General features: G+C 43.3%; 1 protein-coding gene across 1 annotated transcript in view; it reads right to left on the reverse strand.

Moving 5' to 3' along the window:
- Positions 1 to 739: 739 nt before the first annotated feature.
- LOC128686086 (uncharacterized) overlaps positions 740 to 14,631 on the reverse strand; it is a 32,716-nt gene continuing 18,824 nt past the window's right edge. Inside the window, exon 2 of the mRNA XM_053772740.2 lies at positions 740 to 1,862. Coding sequence (XP_053628715.1) covers positions 948 to 1,862 — 915 coding nt within the window. The 3' untranslated portion in view covers positions 740 to 947. The remainder of the gene's footprint in view (positions 1,863 to 14,631) is intronic.

Genomic DNA, 14,631 nt, shown 5'->3' on the forward strand with positions numbered 1-14,631 from the left:
TTATGTGTGGCGTCGTAGTTATGGCGTTAGAGACCTAAATGAGAAAATACATAAGGAATATTTTTAGCACTATCAACAGGGAGAAATAGTGAAGCTGCTAGAATGGCATCCAGTGTGCTACAGTCACTCGAAACTAACACGTTAAATTGAATACTCAAAATTGTGAGAACAAACATGGGTCATCCCACACACACACACACACAGACACACACACACACACTAGGCGGGGCCAGGAGCTAAGACTCGACCCCTGCAACCACAAATAGGTGAGTACACACACGAGGTATTGCGAGACAACACCATATTCAGTTTTTAGAGATGCTACAGGCTCCACTAGACAGGAAACCTGCGAGAAAAAAATCGTAGGAGCAGACTCGACCCCATAATCATAAAAGTGAATATATGTAAAAAAAAAAAAAAAAAAAAAAACTGGGCTCTAACACTAATACTGTTTTCAGATCTCACAGACCAAAGAAAAACAGTTTTTTTTTTTAGTTACAACTGATTTTCAAGTCATCTATATGGAGTTTTTTTGGGGTCATGGCGGTGAGGGTCTTTAGTTAAGACTACACCGAGACCAACCAACCATCAATTGTATTCTGATGATCTTTTCTTAACTTACTGCACTGCATTTGGAATATTTTAGCAAAATAATGCTTCTGATCTCTTATAACTGCAACAGCAATAGTACTTCATATGCATATTTATTCATGAACATCTTGATGACTTCATTGCCATCTTTTTGAGGATGTGTTATATAACTGATATAAAATGCAGCTGTCCGTAAACCACCAGTGGCAAGTACATATTTTTCTTTTTTTTGCGTAGCAAAAAAAAGTAAATGCCGCATCAAGAGCAAACTTTCATAATTAGGCGATTTCCTGATTGCCATTACATGGGTAGAGTATCTGGTTACACGAGCAAATGTTTCTACACACAGGTCATCACTACCTAACAGCCATTTCCCTTCTCTCTTGGCATAGGCTATCAAAATACTTGAGCAACACTCTGGATTCCCTTTTGTACCTGCAGTAAGGGCAGCTGGCATACCTGACGCTGTATATTATGGGACCTTGATAGACTGCACCAGTAAATACAGGATCTACCCCTCTCTCGTTTCCAATTAGGTGAATTTTTATGTGATTGTACAGAATGTGATAGTACACTATTTGCAGTCCTACGGACGGTAGACATATTTTTAATGTTACTACTATCAATCTAAGCAACCAAATCACACAGCATGGCAAAAAAATTGCAAAATCTCCCAAGACAACCTGAAAAGGAATCCAGAATCTACACTTGTTTTTCAGTTCCTTCCATTCCACTGCACCGTCGTCGAAAGCTAACTGGCCGCGGCAGAACTCTTTCCATATGCTTATGTTGACTTCTTTTTTATTTGGTTTTCTTTCACTATAAGAAGAGGAAGGAGGAGGAGGAAGTCTGAAGGGCTTTTTTGTTGTTATCTTTTCGAGATGCAGCTCATGCTCACGTCTGAATCCTGCTGGCGGAAAGGACAGATTTGATGAAGGAGAATCAAAAACGTCATGAAATGGCATCCGAGGACTGTCCAGGTGCAGATTGGGACTCGAAGATAAGAAATTCCAATGGAGATGAAGCTCCCGGCGGGTGAAGAAGTACCGCAGGGCATCAAGCTGGGTCTTGAGACTGCGACTGAACACCCTCATGTCTGACTGATTACGGCTGCCATCAGGAGATCGTCTTAAGACAACCACTTGTTGGCTCGTCCTCTCGCCTGATTCCTGATCTTGATGCCCAGGACTGCCAGCGTAAAAGCCACACAAGTCTACGTTCGCAACAATGGGAAAACCTTCTTCATCCATTACAGCGGCTCCTGCACTCATCTGCAACAGTAAAAAAGCAAAATATTGAAAAAAAAAAAACTATGAATTTATTTAACAGATAGCGATTAAGTTTTTTTTCGCGGATTAATGAAAATCATGTATAAAAGTAAACTCTCTTCTTGGCCAACTGGCCATCCTCAATATAATAAAAAATGCATTTTAATAGAAGGCGATCGCAAATTATTCTCTCTAATCTGGTCTTAAACAAACGGAAGATTATCTTCACGTCCTCACACTACATCCTTCACATACACACATGTATCAATCTCACACGCACACTATATCCCCCCACACACATTATTTCCCACACACACACACACATACACATACGAACACACACGGTGGATGGTAGTATATCATAGATAGCGCTGGACTACGTAAGAAATTAAGGTAGGAAAAGTCTTTCTGCTGCGAACCAGTATTTGGGCTGAGATGTATTATTATAATCAAAAAGAAGCGCTAAACCACAAGGGCCATACAGCGCTGCGGGCTGAGATGTAAAGCTCAAGCTTTTCTATAAAACTATTATTTTTTTTATTAGCAGCTTTTATAGCTTTCTGAATTCCACCGTAATCAAAGAATCTTAGAATTTTATCTGTAAATCCCTCGTTATGTCATCCTGCGGAAGTTACCGTAGTCCCTCAAACGGGTTGACTCATCAACATCATTCTTGTCCATGCAGAGTGAGCACGCGACTTGCCCTTGCTGGTGACTTTGCCCATTGTAGTATATATAAGATTTATAACATGCCACTCCAGGACTCGGGGCTCCGGCGTCGAGCACATCTGCATGCTCTCAGTTTCTGTTTCGAAGTATGAAGGATTTGCATTAATGTCCTGTTCATAATTTATAGAATGGGCTAAGTTGATTAAAATTAAACTTCCCGTATCTTCTACTCTCGTGTTTTTTTTATTTTAACTTTAGTAGTAGTAGTAGTAGTAGTAGTAGTAGTAGTAGTAGTAGTAGTAGTAGTAGTAGTAGTAGTAGTAATAGTAGTAGTAGTAGTAATAGTAGTAGTAGTAGTAGATGAGGAAGCGCTTATCTTAACAGTGTTTAGAAATGCTCTTCTGGCAACGTTGGATAATTTCTCGTTGACGTTAAATTAGATGTGTTTTAGGGTTACATATGAATTTCTGCATAATTGTACTTCAGTGAAATTGTTTTAATGATCTGAGTATACTGACTTGAATGTACGTCACTGTGTACTGGCTGTACTATATACCCGCTACGAGGTAGCGGTAGTGTCGACTAGTCATATGGTATATTTCAAATGATTATTCCATCAGGGGAGGTATTTTGATGCTGGGAAGGGGCTCTTGATCTAGGGAATTGGATCTGTGCTCTAGCTCCCTGAATACCTTCCACCCCCCCACAGGCGCTGTATAATCCCTACGGGTTGAGCACTCCCCCATGATAATTCAAATGATCATTTTTTTTATACTTCAAATGATTATTTTTTTATATCTCCCTCTCACAACGCCTTAAGATTACGAAGCAAATCTGCGGCTGTGGTGTCGTAGCCTGAGGGCCAAGGGTTGGTGAAGGCTAACCTTGAGCAGCGACAGTGTCAGTTTCCATCCAGCTGTAGCCTCAGGCAGCGACATTGTTCACGCACAGGTCACAGACATATGGTATTCCTTATGAACATAAGAACATAGGAATGGAGGAACACTGCAGAAGGCCTGACATACTTAGCTCCTTCACATACGCATACGGTCAAGGTGAAGAACAAATGTCGTATCTTAGAACTTGCAGACTTGGCTAATTAGGCAAGACATACATCATTAAGTTTGTTTCAATATTGAAATACAAAAGCCATTCCAGTCGTGATAAGTGCAAAAAGAAATAGACATGAAATATGATACAAATTCCGTTGTTTTTTGCATGATTTAACCAGGCTTAAATGATTTCAGAAATAAATACGTCTTTAGTAGTTTTCACGAGCGATAAACTGAAAAAAATTACCACGTTCATTTCTGTGACCACTTAGAAGAGTATATTGCTAAAGCCTTTAATACGTTTCGTTACTAAGACCACAAACAAACCGAGAAGCACTAATTCAAAATGCTAAATAAAATCACCATAAGGTTTTACTAAAATTTATTAAATTAACGATAAATTTTGAAAGTTTTACGACAGCTAATATTGCTAATAAAAGGCACTAATCTCAGTTCACTATTTTTTTTACTCTAACGACAACTAGGAGGATAAATGGCATTCAATAAACCATTACTTTGCAATCTTAGAAGTTAACTCGGTGTACGCTGTATGTTAAATAGCCGACAGACACTTGTGTTCACGGTATGACAGGGAAACACTACTGGCCAGCCTAAAATCTGGAGGACTACCATCCACCTGCCCACCCAAACACACAAACACACTTAATATTAGTAGCAAATAAAATACATCATTACATGTCTAGAAAATGCCACATGTACAGTTTAAGTTAAATAGCTGAAGGGAAAGATGACTTTAAATATAACTCGTTGAATAACTGACCACTATCATTTCAACCTGATTTATGTTTGCCTCAACTCACGATAATATAGAAAGAAACTGTGTTTATACAAGTCATGTGCTTCCACCTCAGATATATTAGAATACACTGGCATACATCACAGATGTTTCAACATCATTCATGAGTTCCCAAGACCAGACTGGACTGCCAGAGGGGCTCCACCTTCCTCAATAATTCCCATTGAGGAATTTTATTGGAAATACTTGCAATGTTTCACATGTAAAAGCAGCCGAACCGTTGTGAACTCTGAAGAAAATCTCTCTCTCCTGTCCCTGTCTAACTTATCCTCACTTGTTCTCTATCTCCCCTTCCTTTCTTCCTTTCTCTCTCACATTGCAGATCTTCCTTCATAAATGAATAGAAAAATACATCGTCAGAGCATACTGCTTCTCTTGAAACAGACTTTGTCCCCCACATTCACACCAAGCACCACCTCAACATTCACACCAAGCACCACCTCAACATTCACACCATCAAGCACCACCTCAACATTCACACCATCAAGCAGCACCTCAACATTCACACCATCAAGCACCACCTCAACATTCACACCATCAAGCAGCACCTCAACATTCACACCATCAAGCACCACCTCAACATTCACACCATCAAGCACCACCTCAACATTCACACCATCAAGCACCACCTCAACATTCACACCATCAAGCACCACCTCAACATTCACACCAAGCACCACCTCAACATTCACACCATCAAGCACCACCTCAACATTCACACCAAGCACCACCTCAACATTCACACCATCAAGCACCACCTCAACATTCACACCAAGCACCACCTCAACATTCACACCATCAAGCACCACCTCAACATTCACACCATCAAGCACCACCTCAACATTCACACCAAGCACCACCTCAACATTCACACCATCAAGCACCACCTCAACATTCACACCATCAAGCAGCACCTCAACATTCACACCATCAAGCAGCACCTCAACATTCACACCATCAAGCACCACCTCAACATTCACACCAAGCACCACCTCAACATTCACACCATCAAGCACCACCTCAACATTCACACCATCAAGCACCACCTCAACATTCACACCAAGCACCACCTCAACATTCACACCATCAAGCACCACCTCAACATTCACACCATCAAGCACCACCTCAACATTCACATCAAGCACCACCTCAACATTCACACCATCAAGCACCACCTCAACATTCACACCAAGCACCACCTCAACATTCACACCATCAAGCACCACATCAACTTTCACACCAAGCACCACCTCAACATTCACACCATCAAGCACCACCTCAACATTCACACCATCAAGCACCACCTCAACATTCACACCATCAAGCAGCACCTCAACATTCACACAAAGCACCACCTCAACATTCACACCATCAAGCACCACCTCAACATTCACACCATCAAGCACCACCTCAACATTCACACCATCAAGCACCACCTCAACATTCACACCATCAAGCACCACCTCAACATTCACACTATCAAGCAGCACCTCAACATTCACACCATCAAGCACCACCTCAACATTCGCACCATCAAGCAGCACCTCAACATTCACACCATCAAGCACCACCTCAACATTCACACCATGAAGCAGCACCTCAACATTCACACTATCAAGCACCACCTCAACATTCACACCAAGCAGCACCTCAACATTCACACCATCAAGCACCACCTCAACATTCACACCATCAAGCAGCACCTCAACATTCACACCATCATCACCTCAAGATTCACACCATCAAGTAGCATCTCAACATTCGCACCAAGCAGCACCTCAACATTCACACCATCAAGCAGCACCTCAACATTCGCACCATCAAGCAGCACCTCAACATTCACACCATCAAGCACCACCTCAACATTCACACCAAGCACCACCTCAACATTCACACCATCAAGCACCACCTCAACATTCACACCATCAAACAGCACCTCAACATTCACACCATCAAGCAGCACCTCAACATTCGCACCACCTCAACATTCACACCATCAAACAGCACCTCAACATTCACACCATCAAGCAGCACCTCAACATTCGCACCAAGCAGCACCTCAACATTCACACCATCAAGCAGCACCTCAACATTCGCACCAAGCAGCACCTCAACATTCACACTATCAAGCACCACCTCAACATTCACACCAAGCACCACCTCAACATTCACACCATCAAGCAGCACCTCAACATTCACACCATCAAGCAGCACCTCAACATTCGCACCATCAAGCAGCACCTCAACATTCACACCATCAAGCACCACCTCAACATTCACACCATCAAGCACCACCTCAACATTCACACCATCAAACAGCTCCTCAACATTCACACCATCAAGCAGCACCTCAACATTCGCACCAAGCAGCACCTCAACATTCGCACCATCAAGCAGCACCTCAACATTCGCACCAAGCAGCACCTCAACATTCACACCATCAAGCACCACCTCAACATTCACACCATCAAGCAGCACCTCAACATTCACACTATCAACCACCACCTCAACATTCACACCAAGCACCACCTCAACATTCACACCATCAAGCAGCACCTCAACATTCACACCATCAAGCAGCACCTCAACATTCACACCATCAAGCAGCACCTCAACATTCACACCATCAAGCACCACCTCAACATTCACGCCATCAAGCAGCACCTCAACATTCACACCATCAAGCAGCACCTCAACATTCGCACCAAGCAGCACCTCAACATTCACACCATCAAGCAGCACCTCAACATTCACACCATCAAGCAGCACCTCAACATTCGCACCAAGCAGCACCTCAACATTCGCACCATCAAGCAGCACCTCAACATTCGCACCAAGCAGCACCTCAACATTCGCACCATCAAGCAGCACCTCAACATTCGCACCAAGCAGCACCTCAACATTCGCACCATCAAGCAGCACCTCAACATTCACACCATCAAGCAGCACCTCAACATTCGCACCAAGCAGCACCTCAACATTCGCACCATCAAGCAGCACCTCAACATTCGCACCATCAAGCAGCACCTCAACATTCGCACCATCAAGCAGCACCTCAACATTCGCACCATCAAGCAGCACCTCAACATTCCCGCCATCAAGCAGCACCTCAACATTCACACCATCAAGCAGCACCTCAACATTCACGCCATCAAGCAGCACCTCAACATTCACACCATCAAGCAGCACCTGAACATTCGCACCATCAAGCAGCACTTCAACATTCGCACCAAGCAGCACACGGATCTCCGTGTCAACAACAACAATGCTGCTCAGTCATGTTCCACCAGTTGATTAAAGTGAATGATTGCCATATTTCCCCATGAAGAAGTGTTTAGCCTCTAGGTGTCGTGGCAGCGCCTGGGGGAATGGGAGGTGTGATCCATGGAAGGGGAAGCTCTAATATCCTGGCTCAAGAGCACTTCATCGGCATCCAGGCGCGACGCTTACGATGGTCCACTAATATCCTTTGACTCGTCTCTTGACAAAGTACGAGTATAAAGACGATGTTTCGCCCAAGACTGAGCTATATGAAGTACATGGGAGCACGTGGGAGAGCCAGACAGCAGGGGACTTCGTTCTTACCGAGGCTGTCTGCTGTGAACTCTTATTACTAGTTCTATCCGGATTAAGGACTATTGTACCCTAGATGAGTGGAGGAAACTCTCCCGGGTAGTGTTAGTAAGGCAGCAATGTTAGGTATAGCTTTGATAAATTAGACACATGTGCAACTCTTGGGTATCTTTATTGAGGAAACGTTTCGCCACACAGTGGCTTCATTAGTCCATACAAAGGAGAAACTTGAAGAACAGGAGGAGAATGAGGTAATCAGTCCCTCAGCCTTGAGTCGATGTGGTCAGTTCATCAATCTTGAATAGAATACGGCATATGAGCGGAGAAGCAGCTTATAAACCGTAGACAGGAGAGGTGCAGCAGTCGTAGGTGGTGTCACATTTGTCCAATGTGGAAGTAGGTCGTGCCCAAGGGTTAGGCAAGTGAAGAATTCCCAAGTATTAAGATCCCAAGAAGTTGCAGTGTCTGACAGGATTGTAGATGAATGGTTCACTTGCCTAACCCTTGGGCACGACCTACTTCCACATTGGACAAATGTGACACCACCTACGACTGCTGCACCTCTCCTGTCTACGGTTTATAAGCTGCTTCTCCGCTCATATGCCGTATTCTATTCAAGATTGATGGACTGACCACATCGACCTCATTCTCCTCCTGTTCTTCAAGTTTCTCCTTTGTATGGACTGATGAAGCCACTGTGTGGCGAAACTTTTCCTCAATAAAGATACCCATGTGTCTAATTTATCAATCTGTCGGTTCTGTGAACCATTCATCTACAGGTATAGTTTTAAATATAGCTTGGACGTGTGCATGAGTGGGTGTGGGTGGGTGGGAGTTGGAACTGCCTAGCATGTGACAGCAGGCCTGTTAGGTGCAATGTGACATTTTACTGTGGCAATGTTTCACTCTCCACGAGCTTTGTCAAACGCTTGGAAAGCAAAACGTTGCCACAATAAAATGTCACACGAGGAGTTGCATATACGTACGTATACGTATATGCATATACGTATGTGTGTGGTACTCTACCAGTATTACGGTAGACCTACTGCAATATTCCTTCTATGCTCTTAGGGTCTAGGTGTCAAGGATAGACTAGAAGGCATTTGATAAAAGACTTAGACTTGGTAATGATAAAACATCAAATTTGACAGAAACTTTATAAACACTGTCAGTCACGATAATCTTTATCAAGTCTGATAAAGTCTATCAAAGTTTGACAGTTATTAGGACTATCTGACTTGTGCTCATGCTCACTGAACGTGTTCCAGACACTGGCAAATTTACGTGTCAATGTATTTCATATTATCAGTATCTAAATGAAGTGCTAAACCTGTAATAATTATTCTGGTATGAAGAGGTGTAGGCTCGAGCCTCCGTTCATTGAGACGTACTATCACAATATCAGCCAATTTCCTTGACAAAATAATGTACGCGTCTTGAACTGGTAGATACCCTGTCTAGATTATGGAGAAGCGCTAAATCCGTACAAGTCGTAGTGCCTGGGGAATGGGAGGTAATCAGTTTCGAGCCAATGAAAGGAAGGCCAGCATTAATTAATTCCTTGGACATCACTGGCATCAAGGGAGCCGGGGTTGACGATGTTAATCAGAATCATAAATTATTATTACTATAATCAAAAAGAAGCGCTAAACCACAAGGGCTATACAGCATCAAAATCATAAAGGTTTTCATGGTATCTGATTTAGCCATGTCCTACAGTGTCGTAACATACCTACTATTATACTATCAGAGTTAGATACAGATACTTCTATAAATGAAAGATTTTTAGGTTATTTAAGCATGCTGAAACTGCATCTGAAGTCAGAATTAACCCAACACATAACATACTGGCAACACAAGTGGTTCTATGTTACATGTATAAACTTTAATACACCTGTGAGGAAAATCTTGTGGCTTTCCGCATACTTGTATAAACATTAAACGTACGCATCATGTGTGTCAGGAAGAGTCAGAGCTTCTGGTGTGCTCTGGCCGTCCCAGTGCTCAGACATTTACAATATGTTACTATTCAATACTTGAATTGCATTTCTCTGCCACATACAGTTATCCGTATTTACTTTAGATTTCTTTTGCTCTATTATGTGAAATCTCTTTCAGATTAACATGGACAGACAAGGATGTCTAAACAGTGCAGTCAGCTTTTATTATTAGTAATAATGGTAGAATTATTGATAAAATGTTAGGTAAATGAATAAAGGTGCACTAGGATATTTATTGTGGCAACGTTTGCCCTCCGGGCCAACAAAATTCCCTTACTATTTAGTTGCACATGTGTCCTTTTACCTAACATAGCATCAATAATCCTACCAACATTATCATAACTCCTATACCTCTACCACCTGTTGTTTACGACACTGAACGTTATAGTGGGAAAAAAAAAGACGACACCGATGTTTATGAACCACCAGAGTCTTGCGACTTTAAAGAAATATGAGTTAAATAACCTTGTGAAAACAGAAGGTAGAATTGCTTGGATAGCGCTTACAAGAGTGGAACTTTTTAACAGAAGCAAAAATATATTCGTGCACGCCATATTAGTCTGGTGGCGTGAAGATCAAAGAATGACCAGCAAGAAAATACCTCATTCTAGGAAAATTCAGGTTGCAACATATGGCATTGGTGCAGCCTTAAAGATATTTCTTCCAACACTGCACATGAAGTTGGGCCTAATGAAAAGGTTTATAAAGATTATGGACGATGAAAGTGTAGGATTTCTTTACCTCAAGGAAAAATTTGGAGTTTTATTATTCTCATTATAACTAAAAATAAAGCGCTGGAGTAGTTTCAGCTGATGAAAAACATAAGTCCGGAGTATTTGTTGGGCCACAAATACACGAACTATTAGCTGATTCAATCTTCCTATCAGTAGGGACCCCACTGGAACTGGCTGCCTCAACAGGTTGCCTACACTTCACAGGAAGGTACGGAGTAGTTAATTATTCCTACTGAGTACTGGGTTGTTGTATGTCCCTGAAAATGCACTTTCTTCCTTCACACCTGAACTTCTTTCCATCTAATCTTGGTGGTGTTAGTGATCATCACGGTGAAATGTTTTATCAGGATATCAATACAACGGAAGTAGGCTATGACAGTCCCAACATGATAAGAGGACAACTGATAGTTTCTTCCGAGACACATCACTGTCAGCCATAAACGTAAAGCCAAATGCTTAACACCATTTCGGCTTCAAATCTGAAATCCACATACTCATATTACATAAGAACACACATATTTCTCAGTACCAGATTGAAAATATTTTTTTTTATTCTGACAACTGCAATTTCTCCTTATGCATGTTCCAATGTGTGTACTCACCTATTTGTAGTTGCAAGGGTCGAGTCTTAGCTCCTGGTCCCGCCATTTCACTGGTTACATTGTCCTCTTCTCTCCCTGCTCCTTTGAGCTTTATCAAACCTCAGTCTTAAAAACTCATGCATGGTTCCTGCCTCCACTCACATCAACAATTTCTAGCTATTCCACTGTGTGTGTGTGTGTGTGTGTGTGTGTGTGTGTGTGTGTGTGTACTCACCTATTTGTGGTTGCAGGGCGAGAGAGTCCTAGCTCCTGGCCCCGCCTCTCTACCGGCTGCCATTTAGGCCCTCTCTCTCCCCTGCCCATGGAGCTGGGACAAACCTCGTCTTAAATCCGTGTATGGTTCCTGCCTCCACTACGTCATTTTCAGGCTATTCCACCGCCTTACAAACTCTATGACTGAAGTGAAATGCTCACTATCTCTGACTCATTTGTGTCTTCTCAACTTCCACCAGTGCCCTTGTTTCTGTGTCTCCTCCTGGAACATCCTGTCTTTGTCCACCTTGGCCTATCTCCACGCAGTATTTATATGGCCGTTACTTGCGTCTCTCCTGACCCTCCTGTCCTCCAGCAAGGTCGTCAGGCCGATTTCCTTAATCTTTCTTCATAGACATTCCCTAGCTCTGAACTAACCTTTGTCGCAAAACCTTACTTTCTAGCGTTTCTTGACGCTTATCAAGTGCGGGTTCCAAACAGGTGCTGCATACTCCAGTATGGGCCTGACACGGTGTACAGTGTCTTGAATGATTCCTTACTAAGGTATCGGAATGCTGTTCTCAGGTTTGCCAGGCGCCCATATGCCGCAGCAGTTATCTGATTGATGTGCCGGACATGCTCGGTGTTACTTCACCCTAAGATCTTTCTCCTGGAGTGAGGTTTGCAGTCTTGGCCACCTAGCCTATACTCTGTCTGTGGTCTTCTGTGCCCTTCCCCTATCTTCAAGGATTTGCATTTGGCAGGATTAAATTCGATAAGCTTTCATTTGTTGACTAGGTGTCTAGTCTGTTCAGGCTCTTTGAAGTCCTGCCTGGTCCTCACTGATTTAATTCTTCTCATTAACTTCACATCATCTGCAAACAGGGACACTTCTGAGTCTAACCCTTCCTATTATGTCGCTCACATATACCAAAAATAGCACTGGTCCTAGGACCTGATTCCCCTGTGGGATCTCGCTCGTCAAGCAGGTGTGCCCACTCGTGATACATCATTACGCATTGCTAAGGCCTCCTGCTGTATTCTCTGATCCATTGCAGTGCTCCTTCCTGTTATATGGCGCTCTGATGCTCTAGCTTCTGCACTAATCTCTTTGTGAGGAACTAATAAAGGCCTTCTTGCAGTCCAAGAAGATGCACCAACTCCACCCTCTCTCTCTTTGTCTTACTTCTGCTATTTTATCATGTAAACTCAGAAGGTTTGTGACACAGGATCAGCCTCTTCCGTGGAATCCTGCTGGTTGGCATTTATACCCTGTTCCGCCTATGCTCCACCACCTCTCCTGATAATCTTCCTCCATAATTTTGCATACTATACACGTCAATGACACAGGTCTTATAGTTTAGTGCTCTCTTTCTTGTCTCTTTTGAAAATGGGAACTATGATTTGTCTCTCTCCCATGACCTCAGGTAGTTGCCCAGTTTCCAGGGGATGTGTCACATTTGTGGTAAGTGGCATGCACAACATATCTGCTCCCCTCTCTCTAAGGACCTAATGGAGAGATGCTGTCCCCGGTCCCATTGCCTTTGGAGGTATCGATGTCCCTTAGCAGTTTCTTCACCTCCTCCTCATCTGTATGTATGTCATTCAACACTTGCTGCGTATTCCTTGCTGGGTGTCCCATCTGGTCTGTCCCCCAGAGTCCTTCCTGTCTCTACTCAAAATACTTCCCAAATCCGTGTTGAGCTCCTCACATACCCTCCTTGGATCGTTTCTTGTGAGTTCTCCACCTTCTTTCCTCAGCCTTATCACCTGGTCCTGACTGTCTTCCCCAATGTAGCTTTCATACAGCAGTTTCCGGGTCAGATTTGACTCGATGCTATGTCAGCCATTTGCTGGGCCTCCCTCTCTCATCTGCACATACTGTTTCTGGCTCTTCTACTAATCTCCTTGTTTTCTGGGTCCTATGCCTCCTGTAATTCTTTCCATTCTCTGTTGCACTTAGTTTCTTGGCTTCCTACACCTTTCGGGTAAACCATGACCTGGCTTTGGCCTTCATTATTTCTGTTTCCCTTGGGAACAAAACTTTCCTTCGCTTCCTTGCACTTTGCTTGCCACATATTCCATCATCTCAAGCATTGATTTTCCTACCATTTCTCTGTCCTACTGAACCTTCTGCAGGAAGTTTCACACCTATGTAGTCCCCTTTATAGCTCTGGCCTGTCCCCTTCAGTTCCTGTTACCTTCTCCACTTGTAACTCTAATTATATAGTCAGTAGAAACCACATGATCGCTAGCCCAAGGGGGCCTCTCGTATGATGTCCTCAATGTCTGAACTGCCCAGGTGAACACAAAGATCCAGTCTTGTTGGCTTTATCCTCCTCTCTCTCCTGGTTGTGTCCCTGACATGCTGATGCATGAGGCTCAAGTACCACATCCATCATCTTGGCTCTCCATGTTTCGGGACCCCATGTGGCTCCAGGTTTTCCCAGTCGATCTCCCTGTGGCTGAAACGCCCACACAGTAACAACTTGCCTGCTCGAAAGTGAGCCTTCTTGCCACCTCAGCCAGTGTGTCCACCATCAATTCTGTTGTTTTGTACTCCTCTTGGCCTCTGCAGTTCTGTGGTGGGCTATACATCACTCCACAATGACTACTTTATGTTCTCTCGGACTGAATTGTACTTACAATGTAGTCTCTTTCTCCAATCATGTCCATGCCTTCCATTTCCTCAAATCCTCATTGGTGTTTATGAGTAGTGTGCAACCCTCCTCCTCTACTTCTATCTTCCTCAGGATTCATATCCTGTTGGAAGATTATGTCTGCTATTGTTCTGAAGCGTAGTTTTTGTTTCTGTGACTGCTATGATGTCTGGATTTTTCACTGATTCTCTATCTCCACTTTGCGTTTATTCGTTATTCCATCCAAGATTTGCAGTATTCAAACCTTTTAGTTTCTTTTCTACTTGGCTGTGGCCATGCAAGAATATTGGGGTTAGAGCGAGAGTTTTGTGGGGCCATATGGGGCTGTGGTGTAGGTGGGGTCGTGAAGTTGATGGGGTGGGGCCAGAATGCCCAAGGGACAGCTGTTGGGGTGAGGTTTCAGATATGGGGTTGGTGGCAGAGGGAACAGGAGGGTTGTAGTATAGGTTGTCAGTTGGCGTTGGAATGTCGCG

This window comes from Cherax quadricarinatus, chromosome 9, assembly GCF_038502225.1.
Source record: "Cherax quadricarinatus isolate ZL_2023a chromosome 9, ASM3850222v1, whole genome shotgun sequence".
Classification (NCBI taxonomy): domain Eukaryota; kingdom Metazoa; phylum Arthropoda; class Malacostraca; order Decapoda; family Parastacidae; genus Cherax; species Cherax quadricarinatus.